General features: G+C 50.1%; 1 protein-coding gene across 1 annotated transcript; it reads right to left on the reverse strand.

The window, feature by feature from the left end:
* Positions 1-45: 45 nt before the first annotated feature.
* Positions 46-26,339, reverse strand: ARL3 (ADP ribosylation factor like GTPase 3). Its single transcript, XM_026050699.1, has 6 exons — positions 26,284-26,339; positions 16,800-16,943; positions 15,653-15,769; positions 11,161-11,211; positions 9,017-9,202; positions 46-960 (listed from the first exon to the last, which is right to left on the reverse strand). Exons 1-6 carry the CDS (start codon positions 26,284-26,286, stop codon positions 913-915), a joined length of 549 nt encoding a protein of 182 aa, XP_025906484.1. The 5' UTR covers positions 26,287-26,339; the 3' UTR covers positions 46-912.
* Between the last annotated feature and the right edge of the window lie 92 nt (positions 26,340-26,431).

Below are 26,431 nucleotides of genomic sequence, written 5' to 3' on the forward strand. Positions count from 1 at the left end.
GGATGGGGGGTGATTCAGCACTTTTGGAAAAGGAAACCTGGGACCTGGCATCTCATTGTGGAAAGTAATCATGAGCTTAATTGCGTTTTGCTGCAGAGCTGCCTTAACACCAAGGGAAAATCAACGGGGAGTGTTCGGCAGCGAGGCTGATCTCACACATGGAGCTTTACTGAACAGAGGATCCACGTTTTTGCCGGCTCAAGGTGAAACGCTGGGCTCAATTCTCCTTCAGCTGCGGGAAGAGCCCTGGGCAGCTCATCCTGCTCATCCTGCACTGCTCCCGTTGTAAAGAGCTTCAGTTACACACACACAACCCTCCTCTTCCTCCTACAGCGGCGTCGCAATGCAACAGCGTCTCGTTAGGATCAAACTCCTCTTTTATGGCTACAGGAATGTGTGGAAGCCTCCTACCCTCCTTACACAAATGGCTTCTTAGCAGCCTTTTTTTTTTTTTAAAAAGAAACTACTCACAATTGGGAACCAACTGGCGTTTTATCCGTCACTGGGGGGAATCTGGGACTGAGAGCGGCCTCAGCGACCGCAAGCCCACAGGGCCAGGGCAAGCTCTAACGCGGGTCTAAGCGAGGGCAGGGGCTCCCGCTCCCCCTGCTCCTGCTCCTGCTTACAACCTGCCCTGCTGCTCAGATGTTTAATACTATTTATGCGTAGGGAGGAAATATATAATTCCTTTATTGGGATAAAAAATGGTACTAAAGAGCAGGTCAAGTTCCAAATCCAGCAGTAGGTTTTAACTGATGTTGTTCCCTTTCTTTTTCTCTCTTTTTTTTTTTCTTTTAACAGCTGTAGCTGTGCACAGATGGAAAAACATTTGGTCAGAAAGCAGCAAATTAGTGTTTTCAGGCTAGAATTCTGCTCCCACCGCTCCTCCATTTCCATGCAGCTCAGAGCGCTTTATTTCTTCTTTGCATTGACATTTTTGCACACCCAGTTCATGCCGTCCTTCAGACAGAAAAAGGGAAGGTTAGTCCAGCAAAGCAAGGAGCAATTCCCCGGCCCCACGCGAGCGCCGTTGTGCAGGCTCCATGCCCTGCCTCCCCACCTGCCCCACAGCGGCCATTTGAGCCCCAAAACTTTGGGTAAAAAACAGGTGTTTTGTTGCTCAGCGGATGTTATCGCGGAGAGGTCATTAAACCCTTCTTGCAGCCATAAAAAGCGTCGTTGTTCTGGCCTGTTGCAGGACTGGGGTCCTTTGAGGAAGGAGCTGTTGACTTGTGCCCAGTTCCAGCTTTGGCTACGGATCGTGTGGGAAATCTCGGGCAAGGCCCCTGTCTTCGAGCCCGGGGATGCGGGGACCCTTGGCGAGGGGTGAGCGCCCGGTTGGGAAGGGGGCTCCAAGTCTCTGTCCTGCTGCAAGGGCCGGTGTGAGCCTGGTCAGAGCAGCTCTGACCCCCAAACCCACCGCGATCGCTCAACCCGGACTGTGGTTCCTGCGCCTGGGGCCATCCCAGGAAACGGGCCCGCCAACGGGCCTGTTTCACAAGGGCAGAGGTGCTCGAGTTTTAAGAGGCTCTCTGGGGTATTTCTGTACAAACAGGGAGCAGCATCTGCGTCCCTGCAGGCAGCACAGTAACCCTTCCACTGCGGAGGAGCGAGCCGTGGGTTCCCTGCTGGCATCCAGGATGGGATATGCTCCTACGGGAGGGCAAGGCAGCTCTTCGGCTGCTCCCGTCACTTCTCTCTTGAGCGACACACAAATGGGCTGCAGGATACACGGGCTGCTCGCGCTCCTGTCCTGTCAAATCCCCTGCTCCAAATCCCGCCCGTCTGCACGGACAGGGATGCTCGGGGCAGAGGGAAGGCCAGGAGAGGTTTTGGCAAGGAGAGGGCAGCCACCCACCTTCCTGCTTTGGAGCTGGCCAGAAGTCGCCCTGCGGCTCTGCAGGGTGATTCCACCGCGTCACACTTAATGATCTCTCTATTATTATTATTATTATTACTGCATGACAGTGCAGCCCTGGAGCAGAGCAGCGACCTGGGGCCAGGCTCGCTCCGGGGCGCCCTGGCACGGGGCAGCTCTGCTGGGGGGACAGGGAGGCCGTGGGACCCCGTCCAAGCGGACAGGGTGACACCTCTTATCCGAAGGAATCGGCTTCTGGAATCGGCCCTTTGCTGCCGTGTTAAATAAAGAATACGTGAGCCCAGCTTGTATCAGGGCACACAGGAGGCCCTCTACTAATAACACTTCTAAATCTAACCTTGGGGAGGGCTCCTGTCTCCAGTTTCATTTATTTATCTCCACGGCAGAGATCAGTGTAAAACAAATTGTCTGAAATCCTCAGAGCAAATGGGAAAAGATGAGAGGTAGATTCATTTGAAGGCTTGGTAGCTCTGTGGCTTCCCCTTTCAATAACACTGATAACCTAGGTGTAAAACATGTAATGCCTTAAGCCATCCAGAGCGTGGTTTGGAGCTTATCCCTTTGGAAAGGGAGGGAGCGGGCAATTCCCAGCGTGCAGGACACAGGGCCGGGAGAGGAGCCGAGGTTTTGGCGGGATCACCTGCTTTAGAGACGGGCTCGCAGAGAGGGGAAATCAATAAATAAGGGAAAAAGCTCCCACCAGGATCCCAGCTTCCCCTGCCTCGGCAGCAATAAGCCCATTTGCACACATCGTGGCATACAAGGCAAGCAGCGCTCCTCATTCATTTTGAATGTAGGTTTATTTGCTGAACCAGAACAGCTGAGACAGCTTAAAGTAATAAATATCAGCTGACGCCCTCTGCTATTCAGCACAGTAATCCCAGAAACAATACATCCCTGCGAAACAACAAACAAGCATCCTATCTTCTCCCTAATCTGACCACAACCTGAATTTGAGGTGATTAAAGCTCTGCCTGCTGCCATGAGGGAGCTCAGGGAGGGGAAGGAGGGCCATAAAGCACGGGATGGGATGGGATGGGATGGGATGGGATGGGATGGAGCACGGCTTGGAGCCTGGCTGCATGCAGCACGTAGCGAGGGCGAAAGAATGACACTGCGAAACGCAGAAGGAAAGGTGAGCCCAAACAGGCTCGAAATACATAAGTAGGTCACCGAAGTTTTAAAGCAGGAAGGGATTTTAGTGGCATGAGGTAATTGCCAGGAAAATCGTATTTAATTGTAAATATCCAGCTCCGTGATGATGATGAAGAGAAAAGGAACGTGCCCAGCTGTGTGCTGGATGCATCGGAGCGGGGTGTGCGCGACAGCTTCCTCACTTACAGCCGCATCCCCAGCTTCCAGGGGGAGAGCGCTTGGCAGGAGGAATGAGGAATGCAAGGGAATGAGGGAAACTCAAAGAGACGCCCCAAGTTTTGCCACCTATGGAAACGGGACAGAGGGCTGGCAAGACAGAAAAATCCAGGGAAGCTGCTCCAAGCAGAACAAGCTGCTACAGGGGAGGCCCAGGGGGAAGAGGAGAAATGAAGCTTGAAGGAGCTCGTCCTCAAGGAGCAGCCAGTGTCATCCTTTATCCCTACACACTCTGCCCCTAGGTCTGCATGTTTAAAGGATGGCTCGGCGCAGAAAGCCCAATCCCTACAGGAACGTCGGGATTTGATGGATGCCCTTGTGCTGCTTTGCTGAGACACAGACACAGTGGCAGGTATTCCACACATGGAGGCGGATGCAATATTAGTATTCCAGCCTCAAGTCACCATGGGGAAAACTTAGGGAAAAATTCCAGATCCTCCCGAGGTGGCGTCCCCAGCTCCTTGGGGAGCAGCTAGTGAACTTAAGGGGGCAAAGGGAGAGCGCCCCAAGGCAGGGCAGTGCCCCTTGCAGAGCAGGGCTGCTCCAATGCTCTGCGCGGGAAGCCCCAAGTCCCTCTGGAATTAGGAGCTCCACTCGCTCCCTGCCTTATCAGCTCTACGGGAGCAAAGCAGCCCGGCTTCAAATCAGTCCCTTCCGCCCCACAAAAAGCCTCCCGCTTTCTGCCCCCTGCAAGCCAGGGATCAGGCAAGGCCACAAACTTGTGACCCCCGGCGCGACCTTAAGGACAGCAAAGCTTAATCCTTTCATGTAATCCTCCGTCTAACACAACAAATTGGGTCAGGCAAGTGCAAAATTCCCCAACTCCAGCATTTTTGGCGCATGTTATTTTAACTGTCACTTTCTTTCTCCTCTGCAAACCTAGGACTTTGCCTTCATTATCCTTCATTTATTTGCACATCCAGTCGTCAGACACGCAGGCTTTTTCAGGCTCCTGCTGAAGCATCCACTGCTTTTTCTTTTTTCCCTAGGTGCAAATTTTTCTCCCGTCCTCTGAGAGCTTGTATCCCTGATGCTGCATTGCACCCCCCTTTCTTACCTGCTTAAAACCCACAAGATTTCGCCCTCCACTTTGGGAACACAGTTAGTTTTCTCAGCAAGCGCTAGCTCTGCCTGCCTCAGGAGAGCTGCAGTCAGCAAAACCGGTTTTAAATCACATTTACAGGTAGCCACAAAACCTTGTTAAAAAGTGGAAGATCCCCATCCAGCCTGCCCTGGTTCAACCACCTTTAGGAGGAAGCCAAGCCCTGGGGACAGAGCACACAAGATTCTTGGGGGGCTGCTCTGCTCCTGCCCTGATGGAGATTTGGGATTGCAGCATCAGCACAGTGAGGGCTCAGGCTCCATTCTCAGCTGGGCTGAAACAGCAAAGCAGAGGAAAGCGGCTCAGCCCTTCAAAGAGTCCTTTGGGCCTGACTAGCCTGGCATAAATTAGGGAAGTTTAGTGGCTACTCTCATTCCCCCTGGCTTTTAGTGGTCTCCAGGGGCCGGTTACGCTTGGGAGACTCCGGGCACAATCGTCGCTCGGCAGGGCGATTCCTGGCGGCGGGCTGAGCTCCAGCTGGGCCTCTCGCTTCAAACGAGCAGCGAGCTGCAGAGCACAGAGCACGGCGACAGGTCCAGAGCGCCCAGTCGTGTTTAATGCGTGCCCTGGCCCCTGCAGATCACCCCCAGYGAGAGGGCAGGCAGAAAGCAGAGCAGTCCTGCCTGCTTTCACCCCACCCAGGGCCGGCCTGTGCAGCTTCTGCCTGCCCAAGCACTGCAGCTGGCACAAAATGCAATGCCAAGAGGTTGCCTATGTGGCRACCAAGAGTTGCTGTGAGGCACCAGCTCCCCTGTGCTTCTCTTGCTGTCGCAGTTGGCAATCGCCTCCCCTGCACGCGAGGTTCGCCACAGAGCTGGAGCAGCATTCCCGCTCCAGAGGCAGAGTCCGCACGGCTGTGCCGGGCAGAAAAGGAGTTTCCTGCTTTGCAAACCGGCTCTCACGGATAACACCAGAGCCAGGCCAAGAGCTGGCTTCGAACAGCCTCCAAGCTTGGGGGCATTGCTCCTCTCAACAGCACCGTGAAGGCTGGTTAACAGAACCAGAGCCGGCCCCGGGTCCAGCCAGGAGGTGACCGGGTTTCCAGGCGGAGCTCGTGGGATCCAGCCAGCTGCCTGAGGATGCAGTGGGGTTCCGGCTATCCCAGTCACCACCTCTCTTCTGAGCCTGCCCAGGACCTTGCTGGGACCCTTCACCAGAGCCCCAACAGTTAATTTTAAAAGAGGAGATGATAATATGGATTCCCTCCTTAATTAACAGTTTTATTAAATAACCCATTTCAAATAATAGTTAAATTCTCTAAATTTATATCATTCTATTATCCATAATCTAATCTCATTAACCTTGAAATCCCCAGTCTTAACTACCCAATTCTATACACCATGGTGCTAGCAGCTAAACTAATTAAATGACCTTCAAACTMTTTCTCCTTCATTTATTGGCATTATTTATCTTTGCACATTGCTCTTCCTTGGAGCTATCACAAAAATCTTCTCCTACAAACTCTGTTCCTGCATCTGCTCAGTTCTAGATATGTCACCCCTTTTCCTTGCAAAATCCATCAGGGATATCTACACTTTTACTCCAGCTAATATATTCCATCAGCAGCGACGGTGAGCTTGCTCGCTCCTTGGCTTTCATTCTGAATACCTGATGCTTCCACATCTTCAGTTATTTTTCTGTCACTCAGTGTCATTTCTCAAAAAAAGTCCTTAAATCAGTGACCTGAGAYTTAACTACAGAGCAAGCTCCCTTTGGAGCCCCTTGGTGTACAGACAGGGTACCATGTTCCTCAAAACCATCTTAATCTCACACCTGGAACAAGTGCTTCTTTGATATCCCTAAATCAAGCACGTTGACCTCGCCCCAGATCCTTAGGGATGAAGACACCACTTCTTCCTGTGCTGGTCTGTGCCATGGATGATCCTGTGCCATCTGAACTGACCGTGCTGGAGTTACAAGAGGAGAGAAACTCTCAGCTTTTTCTACAAGCTGCAGAGTTTGATGCTTCCCTGACCTGTCTGCAATCATCAGTTACGGAATRAGCTGCAATATTTAGGGCAATGGGACTGGAGACAACAAAGCGGAGTATAATCTGGCCTGCATCTAAATTAATTCCTCTAGATTAGCATGATGAATAAAACACATAGGGCTGCACAAACTTGAACAGTTTAGCTCTTACCTTCTATTTTCTGAGATAAGTGCAGGAATTTCATTTTCCCGGTAGAAGGTATCAGGCTATATATTTTACTCTTAAATGTATACAGACACTGTTCATCAAGGAGCAGGCACAAAGAAGGAGCAAGAGCAAGGAATTGGGCTAGGCCATTCTACAGAGCCTCTAGGTGAGCTTCAGAAGGAGGCATTTTTCCAAAGCTCATCAACAAAACGTGCTATTTTCAATCATTTAATTCTTCCACATCCAACGCAGCTCCCTCAATTTCATCTGTTCTTTTATTGTCCTTTCACAGCTGAAGAGCTAATCTGGGCTTGCGTAAGGTAGGGGAGGGTGGGCAGGAGGGTAGAAGGTGACCCGAGCCTGCCTGCATCCATGCGACCTGCAATGTTGCCTTCTTGGTCTCAGCCACATTTCTCTGGGAGGATTTTGCACTTGAATATACACTACAGTTGTGGAATGTATTTCCTTCTAACAGCACCACTTCAAAATAGAGAATACAGAGTGGAAGCCTCTCACGAAGTTGGTTGCAACACAGCTGAATTTGTGTCTTAAATAAAGGCCCTTTGAGGGACACCATCTGCTAYGCATAGGTCTGAATGTTAGGTTAATAATTTTAAAACATAAAAACTGCTCTACTGGTTCAGTCTCTCCAGGCCAGCATCCCTTTTCTAGATGCCAAAAGACTACGTGCAAGGGGCTGTATGAGAAAGGGCCTCCCTTCCTCTGCTCTTCCTCCCAGTCCACGGCTTGGTTATGCCCTGCTCAAAAGCTGCCTCCACATCTTGCAGGATAGTGGTTGCCTGAGGATGTCTTCTTCAGAAATTTCCCTAATCCTTCTCTGAACCATTGATACCTTTGGTCTCCACAACATCACATGCCAAAGAAAGCCGCAGTTTGACTATGCAGTTGGCAAACAACACAGCTTTTTATATCTTTTAAAATCGTTGCCTGATTATTTCACAAGGAATCCTCTTCCTCTAGCAATGTGAAAAATAGCACATCGTCTATTTGCCTTTTTTGTACATTACTTTATAAACCCTGAAGATGCTCCCACTCTCTGTTCTCTCCTTCCAAACTGCAAGTCTTATTCTATTTATCCTCCCTGTGCACAGATGCCACTCGGTACAGATGATCATTCTTGACAGAGRATCCAGAAATTTCTCCTATTTCTGAGTAGATAAGGACAACATTTTTCAGCATAAGGGTGGTTAAGCACTGGAAGAGGTTACCTAAAGAGGCTGGGAAATCTCTGTCCTTGAAGATGGTTATAACTTGACTGGACAAGACCCTACAGATTTCTGGCTATCCCTGCCTTAAGCAAGATGCTAGATTAGAGATCTCCAGAGCACCCTTCAACCTAAGTTAYTGTCGGAGACCGTGATTCTACCTCTACTGGAATCTTTATAGACGAAAGCAGGGACAAAAAACAAGTGCCATGTTCAAGGCGTGGGTCCCTGTGGAATCCACCACGTCTTTGTCTTGTGACATAAGTGCTTTCTGGGATGCTGCTCATTCCCTTTCTAATAATTCTCCAACACTGATTGGCTTTTTTGATCTCTGCTGAGCACTAAGAACTTCTGTTCCCAATGATCTGCTCTCTGAATAATGGCAGCTAATTTTGAGTCCCTCGCCGTACGTGCATAGTTAGGGTTGTTCCTCATGTGCACTATTTTGCACTTGTCAACATTAAATTTCATCTGCCATTTTACTGCCCACTCAGTATCATGAGCTGCTCCTGCAATTCCTCACACACCGCCCGAGATGTGAYGGCGCTGAGCAGCCCTGTGGCATCTGCAAACAAGGTTTGGGAGAACCTGCAGCGGGGTAAATGCCTTCACGATCCTCTTTCTTTAAATATCAGCAAAGGGAGCTCTGACTGCTGGGACCGCAAGCGCTGCAAATATTTCATTAATGCAGGAAAGCCTAAACGTGAAATAAACAAACCTAGGGCCCATTTACATTACAAAGAGCTACTGTGCTGCAGGAGCCGGCTACAGCACAGGAGCACAGACAGCGATTTCTGCTGAGGGCAGGCACACAGCTCAGCCCCTCGGCGGGGACCTGCAGCCCCAAATGTGGCCCTCGGACRTGGTCTCGTGCCACCCGTGTGGATCTGGTGTTTCTCTGGGTCACAGAAATTGATCGGTTTCTCTCTGGCGCCTGAGCCGAGCAAAATGCCAAATGACATTAGCAGTGGAGGTAAATCAGATTTCTAAAGTGCACACTTGTAGCAGTCAAAGGGGTTAATAGTAAAAGGCRATTTGTTTTGTGAAAATGATTAACCTGACAGCAGTCTCTTTAAAACAAATCAATGTCTTCATCTGGCCTGACCAGGGGATTCGGGGTGGGGAGGTGAATCAGTGGCAGCTCTCCCCTTTCCCGGAGAAGCAGCGATCCTGAAGGCCTGCCGCCCCCCGTCCCCTTCGCAGCAGYGAGGATGGGCAAGTGCCAAACCTGTGGGTCACCCCACTGTGTGGATCAGCCCCCCCTGCTACCTCGCAGCTGGGCACTCGTCTCCAGAGCTCACCTGGACCCCCTCTCCCGAAAGTGCCGAGCAGGACTGGATCTGCCAGACTCTGTCACGGATCGTGTGGAGGTTCAGGCCCTCGGCAATCTCCGAAGCAGGGGCGGCCGTCAGCAAATCCTGCTTGTTAGCAAATATGAGCACGGGGACTCCACTGAGCTTCTCTTCATCCAAAAGCTCAGCCAGCTCCTATATCGTTTACAAGGGAGATGGGGGGAAGAAAAGGGAGAGATGGAAAGGAAGAAAACCTTCAACCGCCAGTGGTTGTCTCTAATTAGAAATATATTTAGGGCAAATACTGGAAGACTGTTTCCAGTGAAACCTAGATCTTATTATAAGAGAGCAAAAAAGTATACAATCATCTGTGCCCAAGGTTCAAATGTGATTTCTTCCAATTACAGGTTACAAAAATCTTCATCTTAGTCTGAAATTAGCAGTTGCCTTACAGGCTACAACTCTGTGTTTTACCAGTCCCTGCTCCCTGGAGACCAAAATTGATGAAACAGCAAAAACGATGTAAATTGGCAGCGTGAGGAACCTGTCTTAAGTTATCGCCTGACTGGCATTTGTACCCGAGCTGTCGCTGACAACCACACTTGGTATCTTTGCTAATAGAGAGTTTCAGAGTTTTGTTCTGAGTTTTATAAACAGCAATTTGAGCAGGAGAAGGTTTTTTTTTCCCCCCACCAGAAATGGAATCCCTTCCACAAGAAAGCACTGATGCAGCTGAGGGCATTGGCTAGCCAAAGACAAGCTAAATCAGTTTTACTGGGTGATTTTGGCTCTGTGTGCACAGCACACATTGGGTGGCATCTTAAGAAATGGGTTAGTTCATTCAAAAGTGGGTGACTCAGTCTTAATAGCTCAAATCTGACTCTGCAGTAGATCAACGATGGCTGTAATGCTTCATATCCAGGATTGTGCAATGGTGTCATGAGAAACAAGCACACGGCCCCTTAAGTCACTTCCCTATGTGGCCATATGGCAAACCCAGCAGAATTTGAACCTGTAGGGACTGCTGGCATTGTGGACTGATGAGTAAATGAGATTTTTGTGGGCTCCTTGTTTAGGATTTTGCACTCTCTGTACTGTCCTAACATCTTTCTAGCACTGACTAAAAAACTTGTATTCTATGAATGCAGTCGGGGAGATGCTGAACTGCAGCGGAAATCTGACTCCCTTCCCCCCAAAAGCAATGTTTGGTTTGGAAACCAGAATGAGAGAATGGAGTTATAAACAGAGTTGGCTGGGAATGTTTCAGCAAAATAGGTCTTTCATCTGACATGGCTGATTTACTGAAACCAAAACTGTTTGCGGAAACGTGAGGGGTCCAGGCTGACTCCGCCTGATTGAGGCGAGCTCTGCAGCTTCTGCTTCCTCTCCAATGTATATTTAATTACTGATACGAAGTGAAACAGATCCGACAGGAGAGAGATTCTGGCCCCACATCCCAAGAACAACCCACAGTCCTGCTGTTAGGCTGTTTCCACAGGACTTGAGACAAAAGAGCAAGTGCCTCCTTCAAAAGAGGCTGCTTAGAGGCCTTTAACCTTTAACTCAAGTCTCCCATTTCTGGGGGATAAATCCYGCTGTTGGTTATTTTGGGACACTGTCACTTTCTGAATTTTACAACAGAAAAGTCAAAAGTCCTATTTTTGTTCTATCCTAAAATACAAAATGTTATAAAACATCAAGACTTCGCAAAATGGAAAGCTTATTTTTCCTGGCCAGTCCTAGTTACTAAGGTTTTTTTTGTTTTGTTTTATTTTGTTTTCTCAATTACATCCAAAAGACAATCAAGTCAATATGATTTCCATTCCAACTTTGTAAATAAGAAAACAGGATTCCTCAGAGTCTTGGTTTGGCAAGGTTTAAAGGACTTACAAAAGTTCTTGCTTTCTGTCTTAGGCCCCATCTGCTATTCCTGTATAATTTTAATGAAAACCGTGCTATTTAAGCGAAATTAGGCTACCTATTTTCCTTGCTTCACATCTACCAAAATAATCTGCATTGATGTTGAAAAGCAAGTCTCTCTTGAAATGCAAATTTCCCTCATAAACAATAAAAGCAGCTTCCTAACTTTGGTGTGCAGGGGGCACTCAGAGGCCCCCTGTTACTTCAAAGGAAGGTGGCCATAAGTAACTTACCTGACCCGTTTCTTCAAACCTCTTCCTATCTGCGCTGTCAATGACATAGATCTGAAAAGGAAACAAGGGGAGAAGTTACCCTCCCCAGGAGACTTTCTTCCCCAGTATCATGTGCTTACATGGGCAGAGCCTAATAACAAGGCTTTGGGGACAAAGACTCGGGTATTATTTATAGCAAATGTTGACAAAACTTCATGATATTCGAAGAGAGAGGAGCTAGTACTTTTACAGGCAGGGAGAGCGGATGGCCACGGTCAGAAAGTAGCTGGTGGCAGTACCAGGAAAGCTCTCACCACCTCCACAGCATCTGTCACTTGGCGAGCACAAAGCCTGTCTTCACAGCTGACCAGTTTCCAGGCTGCAGCCCACCTCTGCACGGCCAGAGCCGCGGGGCCAAACGCGGCCGTTTGTCCCAGCAGCCGCGGTCTCCACATGCTGCACTCTGTGCCCAGGCCATGCTGCCCTCTAGCAGGACACATCCCCTCCTGGGAAGCCACCAAGAACCACGATGGCACTCAGGGGCCGGGGAGGCGGGAATATACTGGAAACACTGAGTTCATCTCCACCGAGAGATCTTAGCACTGCCTCCYGGACTGAGCAGTGTGGGAAGGGGGCTGGATCCAACCTGTAAAATTGCTGTCTTTGGCTGCCAGCTTTTCCACAAGGACCTGGGAGGGGACAGGGAGCAGCTGGCTCAAAGCTGGCTAAGGATGCAGAGCAGCCCCTGGGACTGGGTACCACATCCCACGGCCCAGGAGAGAGTCCCAAAGAGCCACCCCTTCCTTGGTGCACAGAAGAGAGGACCCCAGCCTGCAGCCCCCTTCGGGAGGAAGCTGCCACCCCMCTAGGCAGCACAGTATGTGCTAATGAACTGTAATGAACCCCCATTTGGGGCAAATGCAAAGGAGCCTTTCCAGCAGAGGCAGTTTTAGGTCTGCACAGGCTGAAAGGCTCCTGAAAGATCCTCCTAGATGTGTGATTAGTAATTCCAGCTGCCCCACCTTTCCCCAGCAGTGCTACTGCAGCTCAGAGCACACGGGCATCAGCCTCCATGTAAAGATATGGGAACCCCAGCACAACACTAAGGCACAAGTCACCCGGGGCTCTGTTTTCATTGCTGGGGTACGAGAGGGTTTTTAAAGCAGAAGGATGCTGGGGCAGTGGCCAGGGGGACAGGACTGGTGACAAACTCAGAGCCTTTTGCTTCCAGTCCCTGCCATTCCCCATCAGCAGTGATTGAAGCTGCTAGCACGTCATCTGCATGCTCTCCGGTGGCTTACAGGGAGCAAGTGTCAGCCTGGTTTTCAGGGAATAGATGAGCACAGCAGCCCGCCATCAAGATAAATGGCAGCCTTGCAGGCAGCCTCTGCAAAAGATTCCACACTTCCAAGATAATTTTGACCAAGGAGTAGGGGGAGGGAAGATCTCTAGCAGCAATATCTATTGAACTGTAGGCACTCTCTTAATGAGCAGGACTAGAGCTGTTTAAAATGGGACCGAACACGGAGCACGAGGACCTGTATGGTTGTCCTGAAAAGGAGGTGCCCCAGCAACCTTGCGGGCCTCTTTGCTGATCCCCTGGGGTCTGTGGTCCCCTCGAGGCGCTCACCGATGGAGGCTGAGCAGGGGGATGAGCAGCAGGGCTCGGCACAGCTGCCTGGGGACGCGTTAGGGGAGCATGTGTTTGGTGGCCCRTGAGAGGCAAGGCCCACGGGCGCTGCACGACATAGCCTCTCCCTGCCACGCCACCTCAGACACGGGCACCTCTCACATCAGCTGCACCCATCCCCTCCGCCCTACCCCACTGGGGTAGGAAGTGCAGACCAAAAGAAAGGAATAAGCCACAGGGCTGGCAGCTGCGCTTCGGGGTTAACCTGGACCAGCTACTGTCCTCTTGCCGGGCGTCCCAGGCATCACGTCAGCGTGAGAGCCAAGCGCTACCTTCCGTATTCCGGTGCGGCTCCGAGTCACAGGCAGCACKGCCTTCTCCTGCACCACTCCGCTCCTCGCCAGGGAACTACCTCACAAGATTCGGTTTGGAGACAACAGTGCTCAGGGCAAAAGCCACAAAAGCACAGAGAAGGTAAAGCATGTATGGAGTGGCTGCTTCCAAACCAGAAAGCACTGTGCCAAATAGCTGCAGGTGCCTGTCTGAATATGCAATCAGCCAAATACCCACACCTTATTTGCCTGGGTTGAGCTTCCAAATATCACAGGTGTATGATGCAAGGCATGCCTCTCATTCAAAGGCACAAGGCACCTGCATGGATTTGAATTTGCAATCACTTCCTGCTTTTTAAAACCCTTTACACGGTCTTCTCTCCTCTCTGTGCAATACAGCTTAGGAGCAGACAGAGCAGGGGTCCTGGGAACCGGGGCGTATCTTATCTCCATCTTCCCTCTATTGCCAGATCCGCTCAAAAGCCGCTTCTGGCAACAGGGTTTGGCTGTTCCCTGGTTTAACAGCCATTGAGCACACGGTGTTGGAGGAAGAGAGCTTGCAAAAGCAGTTCCCCCCGAGCTGGCTGCCTCATTGGAGCAAGAGGCCAAAACAAAGCCTGGAGCTAAGAGAGGGGGCTGGACGAGGAAATATGAGGAATAATAACTGAACCAGTTTACAGAGGCATGACCTGCACCAGGCTTGTGAGACGCATAAATTACTGTCCAAAACAGGGGGAGGACTGGCACAGAAAGAAAGGGAGTCACCAGCACATTCTTGATCCCATTATTTGAGCTGCTGTCCCTATATTGTTGTGCACGAACATATCAGCCATGGCAAAGCACTGCGCTAACACACAAACTGCTCCCAGTCTGAGGCTGGCTGTCATGTGGCCAGCAGGGAATGCGGGCCAGGGAGCTCAAGCCCACGTGTGCACCAGTTGCTCCCTTCCTGAATTCAGACCACTGCTTCCCCCAAACTGATTCCTCTTCCATCTGTTTTCTTATTCATATGAGAAGAAAGGTTTTCTCTGCACATCACTCCAGCTGGGGCAGGGTGAAGGCAGGGAACACAACTGTCTTAATCTCCTTCAGTTTTTAAATTCATCTTTATTTCTCCACCTCCACTGGGAATAGGGTGGTTTCAAGCCTGCTAAGGGAGACCTTCAGATTGCTGTAGCTCATTGGCTTTGTCAGCAGCTACAGTTTCATGATGCAGTCTCTGCAGTCTCAGCATCTGATGTAGCAAAGATCCCTGTGCTGCTGCTTCGCAGTGTTGGCTTGGATCTTCTTCTCTAGTGCCTCCCTGCCACAGAGGGCTCAGACTCAATGGGCACAAGCTCCTCATGGCCATGCCACACTCCCCTTGCTGACTGCCACAGAGGAGCAGGGAAGTCTGCTCTGCCAGGACAAGGCCAGGACAAAGAAAAATCCTCTCTCCCTTCTCCTCCTAGGAAGATCTTATCATTATTCTTTGCAAAATCAGGTTTTTGCAATTGTGGTTTTCCTCAAGGACCAGATTCCAAAACAGTGGGATTCACACAGAAGACAGCTGAGGACTTCTTAGCCCCTTTTAAATAACAGCTTCAATTTGGACAATGTTTTCTAAGCCTCCAGGTACAATCTGGCTCTTCAAGACCTTGACATAAGCCTTAGAGCAAAGAGTCTTATTTCAAGCTGCTCTGATCCTTCTGTGGAAATGAACAGAAATTCCCAACACACGAGCAGATCCATGTCTGTGGAGGAGGGCATCTCTGAGTGAGAGCTTCCTGCTTTCCCATAGTGAGGCCCTGCAAACCTTGCTTGGAACAGCTTTTTCTCTGCTTCTGCTGGCAGTATTGTCTGCGAGAGACTCTTGGAGCCCCCCCTGTCTGCCTCCATCCTGGCACACATGCTGCATGGTAGAGGTGCTCTTGGAAACTAGCCTGGGCAGCACTCAGAAGGTCCCAGGACTACCGTGCTCTGGCATGGAAAAGTTAAGGTCCTGCACCGTAACTATAACTGTAGCTAATTGTAAGGTAATTGCAGCTAAGATGTTAAAACACATTAAAGGAGAGTTCTGTGATTAAAAGACCAAGGGAAGTGACAAGGGGTCTCTCTGTCCCTTAGTCAGAAGTTTTCTGACCTCAAGCATGACATTTAACTCTTCCGTGCATCTGTTTCTCCATACTGACCTGCCTCTCTATACATGAGGTTTAAGTCATTAATGCCCATGACAGGCCCTCAGAGTGTCCAGTGAAAGGAGCTATAGATGGCCAAACTACACGTTATTCACGTTCTTCCATTTGAAAGGGACTGAGAAGAGAGGGAAAGAACTGGCAGTAACCACCACCATCCTGTAAAAGTAAAAACAAACAACTGAATTTCTCCAAACACCACTCTATTTTTCTTACTGCACCCAACCAATCTTGCAGCTTCACTCAGAATAACTCCTGTTACAATGGCAATGGTGTTGCTGAGGGCTGGGACATTACATTACTTGTTCTTGAACTTCTGGCTGAGACCTTGGAAAGCCATTGCATGAACACAGCATTCAACCCCAGCCAATACTCACAAGAATATCAGTGTTTTCAAAATAGTTCCTCCAATATGGCCTGATCTTCCTCTGTCCACCTATGTCCCATACGTTCAGCTTGAAGCCTTGAGACTGTACACTTTTGATGTTAAAGCCCTAGAAAAAGCAAAAACAAAGCCACATAGAGCATAAACCCGAATGGCTGGATCTCATTCACGGGCAGATATTAACACCTTATATATCTCATGCCTGCAGCGTGCAGCAAGATGGGCTGAGCAGTCAGAAAGATGGATGGGCTGTGGGAGAGGTGCTGGCAAAGGGAACACAGCCACCAACCTGTCGTTTTTGTGCCCATGCTGTTGGGTCAAGGGTTGATACTGTCATGGCCACAGCCACACAATGCAATCAGTGATTTGGGAGGGATCAGCAGGGTTGCTGCAGGAAGAGGTGGGAGAGCTGCAGATAAGGAGGGGAAAAAAAGGGTGCTGTGAGAAACAGGCTTGAGTTTATGGAAGCCGAGTAGAGGGTCCCAGCTAACAAGAAGCCAGAGGTCTCGGCTTGATTTGACACTACACAATTGGTGCTGGGCTTAAAAGAGCAGCAGCTGCACATCTGAAGGGTCCATTTCATCAGCCAGAGCACCAAGCRAAAGGGTGTTCAAGTAGAAAAGCAGCATGTGGGGCGGGCTGGACATGTGCTGCCACAGCAGCCAAGGGCCAGGGGCCCGGCAGCTCTGCGAGGCGGCGCCAGCGCGGGGGCAGCATCTCCCACAGCTCTCTAGCAACCTCCTCTGGCGAACGTGGGCAGGCTGCCGCGGAGACGGGACACAGCCTTCTCCCCAGCCCCTCCAAGCTGGCTGGGAGAAAGACACGAGGGGACATGTTGCAGCATTCCCTGTACGTGCCAAACAGGAGCAAAGTCTCATCTGTGGAACACCAGCCTGACTCAGAACCTCCTGCAGAACTGGGGGGCRCGCAGCCACATGCCCACTACCCCCCAGCTCTGGCCTGATGCCCTCCTGCTCCTTCGGAGAGCTTCCTCTGCACAGACAACACCAAGATGTCATGGAGCACCAGGCTCCAGCTCTCCCCACTTCACTGAAACCCTGTGCTAAATCATTAGTGCTTCATATAAATTTCTAAGGCAAGAGGGATGACGAGAACTGCCCTGAGCAGGGCTTTCTCACCTGTGTTGGTGTGATGTGACTGATGTCCTCAGATGCCAACTGCTTCAGGAGCGTGGTCTTGCCAGCATTATCCAGTCCCAAGAGGAGAATTCTCACCTCCTGGTCTGGGGTGCTTTTCAGTTTACGCAGGATTGACAGTAAACCCTAAATCAGCCAGAGAAATCAGAGCTGTTACTTCCCCTTTTCTAGCACACGATGCCATCATCCCTCAGCAGGGGTTCCATGATGGTTGCTCCCCAAGACCCATTAATCCATTTCCTGGAGTCCCTCTTCCCATTTCCTCTGCTACTTGCTCCCCCTAATTTCCCTTCATCCCAGGCAGTATCARCCAGGTCTCAGAAAGCACAAGTGCCGCTTGCTGGGGCATGTCCTGSCTGTGTCACTCATGACACAGTTGTTCAGCATTCCCTGGCCAGGAAGCCGGCACCTAAGGATAGCAACTGCGTAGAAGCTGCAACCCCCATCCTCACAAGCTCATCATTATCTTTATCAGTGGGAAAACCCCATTAATTTAATCTCCCTCCTAGTTAGCTGCAGGTTACTGTGTACCTGACATCAGTCCTTTTCACGGGAACTCCCTGATCATCTCAAACCCCATTTATCTGTCTCAAACACGCCAGACCCATGGGGCACGTGCAGCTCAGCTTCTCAGGATGCAGCATTAACTATCTCAGATCAGCACACGTCCTCGCTAAGAAAAGCACAGTGGATTTTAGTCATTAGCCAGGCTCAGCTCTCTGAGCTGACAGTATCACTCAGGACTAGGAAACAGAATATGCAGGTCAGCTCATTTACAAGCGTGCACGTTACAGCCACACACCCAAATCTTTGCCAAGGCCACCACGTGGAGACCTGCACCTCTCCAAAATGCCTGGAAAACGTTCTGGATGCTGGCATATCACCAAGAAGTATAAAGCACCTCACTGCAATCTCAGTCTTGCTGCCCAGCCTGGCAAGCTGAGGACACGGGAGCAGTCTGTGACAGCCTGGGTGTCCTTGGGCACGTTGCAGCACTGCTCTGCATCCTTCTCCTCCTACCTTGGGGATATCTGTATGGCACATACCACGCTGGAGACCCAACACAGGGAATCACAGAATGGTTGAGGTTGGAAGGGACCTCTAGRGATCATCTAGTCCAACCCCCCTGCTCCAGCAGGGACATCTGGAGAACATGGCACAGGGCGGCATTCAGGAAGGTTTGGAAGATCTTCAGAGAAGGAGACTCCACAACCTCCCTGGGCAACCTGTGCCAGGGCTCTATCACCCTCACAGTAAAGAAGTTCTTCCTCAAAAAGAGATGGAAATTCCTGTGTTTTAATTTATATCCATTACCCTTTGTCCTGCCACGGGCCACCACTAAAAAGAGTTTGGTCCCATCTTCTTTACATTCTCCCCTCAGGTTATTTATACATATTGATCAGATCCCCTCTCAACCTTCTCTTCTCCAGGCTAAACAGGCCCAGCTCACTTAGTCTTTCCTCATAAGACAGCTGCTCCAGTCCCTTAGTCATCTGCGTTGCGCTGCACTGGACCCTCTMTAGAAGCTCCATGTCCCTCATACTAGGGAGCCCAGAAGCGCACACAATCTTAGAACTAGCAACAGCCTGGGCAAATCTAAGGGTCTTCAGCATTTTGGAGCCCTCAGGATCTCAGTTCAGTCTCTTAAGGGATGATTCCCAACACTATGAGTCCTGCAAGGCAATCAAAGAGTTTCTTTTCATCCCACTAAGACTTAGAGCCAGCAACAGAGTTCAAACAACAGCACAAACCTGGGCCCCGGCGGCTCAGCTCTCAGGCTTTGCTTTCTCCCTTTTGCAAAATGGAGACAATTAACCCTGCAAGGGTGAATTAGTTAATGTCATGAAATGCTTTGTCGCTAAAAGCAACTACACACTCTAAATATTCCTACTGGGAGCCAAGGACAATTTAGCCGGGAAGGTTGTTCCCGATCTCCTCCAGATCATGGCAATCAGAACCTTGTCCCGAAGATGGAGAGCTGCAGGATGCAGGACAACTGTCAYAGCTGCAAGAGGCCCTCAGTTTGCAGCACGGCCCTCCCACCAGCGCCTGGAGAAATTGCTGCTTCTGACTGCTTGCGCTGGAGCTCTGCACAGCAGYGGGGTGGAGATTTTGGAAACCACATCGTGCATCGTGACACCAGAGCTTTCAATAGGAAAAACAACAGAGATTCAAGTGCAAGTTACATGTGATCGAGCCCTCCGAGCACTTCTGCTTTGGAAATCACTTATCGGTTATTCATTTAATTGCCAGGCACGGCTCAAAACGTGTGCGTGACGTGTGTGACAGAGRTGGGGGGAGAAGAGGAATTTATTTAAAAAAGGGACGGAAGGATGTTTGTAGAAAGGTATGATTGCAATTGTGACTGTGCTTTAGAAAGCCATTGAAAGATGAGGTTCAGTCACAGCTCATGCAAAGAACAACAGAATTGAAATTTTACCCTGCTGCTTGGGCTTTTGCCTTTRTATTAGTTATGCTATAAACATAACCTGGAAAATCAGGCGGAGCTCGAGAGATGCTAATCAGGAATGGGCTCTGCACGGCCGCGGATGTCCTGCCCACACGGTGCAGGCACAGTAAATCCCCATGGTRAAGAGCACAGGCCTCTAACATCTCCTGCTGAGCCCCGAGGGACAGATGTTTGCAGCTGCCCTCGCTGACAGGCCCACACTTAATGGATTTGAAGCACCGTGTTTGGTGCAGCCAAACACTGCAGCCCCTCAGCACCCAAATGCTGCAGCCCCTCAGCACCCAGCACCTCATTTCCCCGGCCCCGGTGCTCAGCTCATACCCAGCCTCAGAGACGGGTCACACATCCACAGGCCTGAGGGCAGGGGAAAGGCACATGGACAGAAATACAGCTCATGTTTGCCTATTTATATGCATGTCCTAACTGCCCTTGACATCATTAAAAAAACAAAACAAGTTTTTAACTTGTTACACGATTAACAAACATTTTCTTTTCACCTGCAGCCAAATTTATGGTTGTTTAGTTAGCCTGTAAATGCATGGATATAAATTTGGTGAGAATAGACCCCACAGGAACAGGAACTCTCTAGAATTCACATACTCTCCCTCTTTTCCAGAGAAAGGCTGCAAAATTCTCCCTTCTTGTATTCTTATGGGCCTCACCCAACAGCAACAACCRTCTTTCCCAAAACCACTGCTGACTTCAGAGAGCTCCAAATCAGGCCCTATTATTTCAGTTTATTGCTCACAGTTAAAAAAAGAAGTTGTCGAAATGCTAATCCTATTCACAGCACCACTAGCTAAGAGCAGAGCAGCATATCCCAGAGCAGATCAGGATTAGGAGCCCTTTATATTTCAGATCCAACTCCAAAATACGGAGCGCATGGAAATGTATTGCAAAGTTTTGCTTATCTACCAGCGAGCGGTTCTCCAGGGCAGGGAAGAGGAATAGTTGTAAATGTTAATAGAGCTTTTCCCATTGTAGATGGATGCTATTTCTGGGCTAGCATGACAGCCCACGAGAAAGCGATCAGCATCGCTCCATATTCTACTCAAGTGACACCGCTGCACGGCTGATCACCGGATTATCTGGGGAAGCCAATAGAAGGGAGGATATATTTAGAAATAAAAGTACTCTCTAAGGTATAAAGTAAGCTGATTTAAAAGGTGGAAGACAAGCAGGCCAACAGAGAGAAGGGGACTTTATTTCAGTAGCTGCCGGCATAGGTTATATGGCCTATGCACAGCTTAAATCAAGAATCAAACTGTTTGGGCTACTGTAATTGTTGCTATTCTGTAGACATTTCAATCTAAAACTTATACCCAGCATTCTCCCTCTAGTTAGTGGATATTTAAGAATAAGGAAAGCTATGCATAGAGATATTTTTATGGTTTCTAAAACATGAATTTCTTTGGTAATGTTCTTAGGAGCAGACTAGTCAGGAAGATAGACCATATTTCCTGAGAGCAGACTGGAAAAAGAGTAACTCAGCTGAGTTTTGCTGCATGCCACTGTGTGGGACAAGCAGCCTTCACGGCACATACGTGGATGGGCTAGCACTTCTCCGCTTGCAAACTCAACAGAAACTAGCTTGGGCTCATGAGAGTCAGGAAGCGACCTCTTGATGCTGATGGGAGATGCCCAGTAGAGAAGCCACAAAAATGGGAAGATTCAGTGCAAAGAGAAAGCTCAAAATCCACAGAAGRGGAGGCCTTTGCAGCATCCAGCCCATGGACACAGGGAGCAGACTGAGGTGGAAGAGAGCAGATTCTCAGGTTGGAAGCCTGCCTGGCAGTGCCCATGGGTGCCCAGCGTGAAGAGCAGGATGGTGCAGATGTTGCCTGGTTGAGGAGTCACCAAAACACATCACGGGAGCCCACTTGGGCAGCGTGTCACRTGCACAAAACCATGCAGGCTGCAGCATCTGCAGACACTGCTCAGATAACGAGCAGCACAGCATGGCAACGCGTACAGCCACCGGAGCAGGGCAGGGACACAGAGCAGCCTGAGACTGGGGACAGTCTGGCAGCAAGYGCTTCTTGGTCGCCTCTGAATGATGCAAACTGTATGTTTCGGATCATACTGGCTTATTTTAAAACCTCTTTGTCCTTGGCAGAGAGGGGTTTCTTTATGAGCACCATGAGGCAAGAGACTGATGGGGTCAGCAATGAGAAAACGGCCTTTTCCAGAGAGCGAGCGGGGACGTACAAAAAAGGAAAAGAGTTTCCTGACAATTACTAAGAAATTGGAGTGGGCATTAAAGTCAGAGATGCAACTAAATGGGAGAAGCACTCAAACACATTGAGCATGAAGGAAAAGCCAACCGTCTTATTAACATCCTTCAGAAAACAGGGATGTGTGGTTTTATAAAAGTATATCATTGCTAGGTTCAAAATACCCACTGAATTATCAAATGGCTTTCAGTTATAGCTGCATGCAGTAATCTTATTCTCTCAAAAAAAAATACGCATACATAAAAATACAGTGACATTTATAGTACTAGCTAAGGGTTTTGTGGGTTTATTCAGCTTTAAATCCATGCTGTCTATGGGTCTTTTGAACTAGTTGATGCATGTAACTACATCCTGTACCACAGAAGCCGCTGAAAGGAAGATTCACTTTACAGGCCAAAGCAAAAATTGGTTTGGGACAAACAGAGCATTGAGATAATCTGTTTAAATATTGTATCAGATTGGCAATATAAGGCCATAATGGAAAGAACAATTTCCCCTTGCGCCAAGGGCTGGATATGCAGGTCACGGATAAAGCTGGGCCTACAAGCCACTGAAGAGCATGGCAGATTCCTATTAGGAAAGAAGTAAATGTCTTCTCTTTAACTTCATTAGCCACAAAGCTCAGATAATGAATTTAGAATAAAACCACCCTCAGTGRCCAGCCATTGCTTATCTAGTTGATGTGGCTATTTAGGTAGAATCAAATCAATTCACATATTTGTGAGATGCAGCATAGCCACAAAGCTCAGCCTCTCAGCTCTCCCCATCCCTCCACCCCTGCACGACTCCCGTCTTCACCCTCCAGCCTCAGCCCAGCCAGGCTTGTCCGCACGGAGAGGATGGCTCTGGTTGCGAGTGGCTTGTGATGCCAGCTCCATTGCTGCCCCTGACTCCAGCCTCAAACTAGCCCCTTTGGGCCTTTCCCTGGGAGAAACCTCACGGTATCTGTAAAACCATCCCGGGATGCTCCGGCTCATTCCTCCTCCTCCTCTCCTGCAGGCCTCGATGGGTTAGGCAGCCAACATGCCACGTTCAAGCCGCCTCGGTCTCTCCTTGCCCACATCACTCAGCTATTGCTCACCTCAAGCAGCCCGCATTTCCACCGCACATCTCCTGTTTGCAGAGCACCTAGCAGCACATTCTGGCTCAGTAATTTCTTTAGTTAAGCAAGGTGGTAGCTCATTTTTAAATACCGAGTTACATCAGCACACAGAAGAGGAGGTAGGTGATGGTTTCACAGTCATGCAGGAGTAGCTGAAGTGMGGAAGGTGGTTTATTTAAGCCTAATATGCAGCCCTCGGTGGGAGATAACATTTGGGGCTATGTTCTCAGTCCCACATACAATTCCAGGCACCAGGAGATGGAGGAGGGGACTCCCTCCTGACAACTGCACTGATTAGCTGCTGCCCTGAAGAATGACGTTTGATTACCTTTATCTTCGGCTGCAGAACTGCAAATGTCACTAATGGTCATAAAATCACCCAGCCTTTCTCAAAATACAACCAAAGTAAATTAATCTATTGAGTACAGTTTATTCAATACTTCTTACTCTGGCAAAACTCCCAACAAAATCATTTGCTTGCCGCATGTCTCCACCATATGGTGTCATTCAATGCAGACTTTCTTTTCTCCATTGAAATCTAACATATAATGGAGGCAAGTCACCTATAGAGTTTTTCCAGCTCAAACCTACTGACACAGTTTTCTGCCACAGAGGTTGCACAGCGCTGCTCTGGAAACCTAACCAATACCAGCACAAATCGTCCACCATAATTAAAACATCAAACTCCTCTGGTTTTAGCAGATTTCAAGGAGGTGCTGTGTCCTGCACAGGGAAGAGCTAATACCCAACACCAGACAGTGTCGACAGCCTTTGTCTCCCCTCTGGTGGTTTTGGAGCTTCGAAGTCTTGCCCAGTTGTTGGTACACGGCCTTAGCTGCGTGCAGTTTCTCATACCATCCTTGCAGCAACCACCAAAAGCAAACAAACAAGAGAGCCTCATGATATGCAACCGTCCTGGGAAACTAAAGCAGCAAAGCTTTATTAGGGTTTTGAAAGTGCTTTTAAATTGTGCCATTTTCAATTAAAAAAAAAAAAAAAGAAAGACAAAGGGAACAAATTTGGGGTATCAGGTACAAGAGAAGATACATGCCATTTTCTCTAGAAAAAAAAATGAGCTCAAGACCAGAAGAAAGATGCCTGGCCACACATTTAGATATGCTGGTATTTCACTCACCCCACAAGATCTGCCTAATCGAGACACTCCATGACTCAGTTTCCTCATCTGTAAAAGGGGGTCAGGCTTTGACAACCCCCCTGCTGACACAATGATGTCATCTCCAACCCACAGTTTTAGAAAAACACAGAAGCTGCTTTGGCTCCGATATCTATTAATAACTTTCGGGCTAAGATTGTCATTATAGCGACAAGTAAGCCACAGGCTCTGCTTCACACAGCATTTCCAGAACTTTTGAAAGCTCTGTTTCCTTTCATGCAATTCAAGTCTCCCTTGGTTCTTGCTGTGAGGCCACCACACGTGCTGCTGAACAGAGCTCCACACTTCAGCACTAAGTGCCCTCGTGCTCTGCATTTTCATGGCTCATCTTTCCCTCCGCGCTCCACCTCTGACCCTCCAGCAGCCCCGTGTCCCAGCTGCGAGGAAGGCTGCTCTGGGCTGCAGAACAAGGCACTTCCCTTCCATGCCTGCTCACTTGGACGAGCTCTACAATAGTTTAAACTCAGCATTAACCCTCCTTTAGCCAGAGTCAGAGCAAGCAGGCACGAAAGGGGGTTTAACTGCTTATTGGTATGATCACCACATGCCAGAAATACAATTGTGGTCACCTAACCCAGCTCAGAGGACACACAGTAAATTGTTAAATCAGGCTGCCTCGATCATTTCTGATTGCTGAGCCAGAGCCCGAGGCTGCCATAGCTGCTTTGTATAGTCGCTGGTGTCTCAGAACTTCTACTGCTAAGGACGTTTTTGGTTTTAGTGAAAACTGAGCATCCTCAGAGGCAACACAGAGCTCTCCAGGTTTCTGGCCAGCATGGCCAGTCCATCTGGCACCCCGAAGTGCTTCCACCCTGTCTGAGAGGCTACAATGTGGAAAAAAAAAACGACTCCCAGTAATGAAAAATAGTCTGAGGCATGAAAAATTATATCATATAACAGAGGCACTGGAAAACACCCAGTCCACTCCGAGCTAAGCGCACTCAGACAGCAGCAGTCAGATCCCAGCCCACACCAGCTCACTGGGACATCACAAGGCAGAAGAGCTGATTTGGGCAGCAGCAGCTGCAGGCCAAATGTGTCCCACAAAGCGCGGCACTGCAGGAGGCAGCTGCCCCATTTTTACAGCAGATGTCCATCCGGTGATGGCTCCAATGTCTAGTGTGACATGCTCCATCACCACCCAATTTAAAATAAAGCAGAGCCTGCAGACCTTGCCTCAGCCTCTCGCTGTGGCCCAGCAGGCTGAAGCAGGTGGGGAGGCAGCAYCGATCCAGTGAGGATGAGGAGCTGCTTCTGCTGCTCTCATTTATGCCTCCTCCCAAGCTGCCCACTAGCACTGATCAAGCCCATGTCCAGAGGGCTCCTGGAGAAGATACAAGCCCCGTCTTGGGCTCAGTTCTTTCGTTCTGCTTGTGCTGATCGCACACGCTGCATCCTCAGCCTGCAGCATGGCCTGCTACCACAGCGCTCTGCTCCTCACCCTTCTGCTGATGCTCCCTGACCTGACAGTTCCATCTCTTCCTGCCAATCCCGGCCAGACTCTGCCAGCATCTTGCTTGCCCCAATCCCAGCTAYTCCAAYACCTACACTCAAGTTTCCACCACTCCATGCCATGATAAAAATTCACCCTAACCTTGGTTCCCCATGACTAGATCCGCCACAGCAAAGACCCCCTTCATTCCAGATGTTCCCTGGATTCCTCTCTCCTCTTCAACACTCCTTACCTATGGGGTCTCTCTTTCTCTCACCAGTATCTAAACCCCACACAGAACCCCCTGGGTGACCCAAAATCCCAACAACATGCCAGGCAGCCAACGCTGACGGGGTTCCCCAAGCCCCTCAGCAGCCGGAGCTGTCCATGTCCTCCAGCTCCCAGGCCTCTTCCAGCCCCTCAGCCCTCTGGCTCTCAGTCCTAACAGCCCTGAACAGCCAACGTTTCACACAGGTTCTCACTGCCTTGACTGAGCATCCACTGCGGAGCTGTTTCTCGGGGACTTGTCCCCCATTTGAGCATGCTACTCCCAAACCTCCACTTGAGCTTTCCTCATCTTGCTCAGCTAGACCCCATGCAGCCCAGTCGCAGCCTAGCAAGGTTCCCTGCAGCACCCCCGAGCCTCCCAGGCCCTGATCTCCTCACCCACTCCCCTGGGGAGCCCCATGGCCTCCTGCTCCCACCGGGACTCCAGCCAGGCTCTCCCTGTCCCAGCATCCTCATCTCACACAGCCCCACGAGGGTCTTGGAAGTCCCAGACCCCACTGCCTCATCTCGCTGGGCCTCCTGATGGAGACTCCAGCCCCACAGCCTCAGATCGGGGGCTCCGGGGCCCAGGCCCCGCTCCCTTGGAACCCCCCAGGCCCAGGCCCGGGCTGGGAGCCCCCGGCCGCAGTCAGCCCGACCTCCCGCCGCGCCCGCRGCGGGGCCGGCCCGGGGCCGGGACGTGCCAGGGATCAGGGATCAGAGATCAGGAAAGAGGGATCAGGGATCAGCGACCGGGGAGCCTGGCGGCCCCGCCGGCCCCACTCACCATCCTCTGCGCGGCTCCGGGGTTACCATGGGCAACTGCGTCACGCACACGCCGCCGCCACGCACGACGTCAGCGCGCCCCGCACGCAGCGCGCCGGCGGAGGGCGGAGCCCCCGCGCGAGGCCACGCCCGCCGCGCAGCCCGGCACA

Source organism: Nothoprocta perdicaria, unplaced genomic scaffold (assembly GCF_003342845.1).
Source record: "Nothoprocta perdicaria isolate Ctin4 unplaced genomic scaffold, notPer1 scaffold_7, whole genome shotgun sequence".
Lineage (NCBI taxonomy): Eukaryota > Metazoa > Chordata > Aves > Tinamiformes > Tinamidae > Nothoprocta > Nothoprocta perdicaria.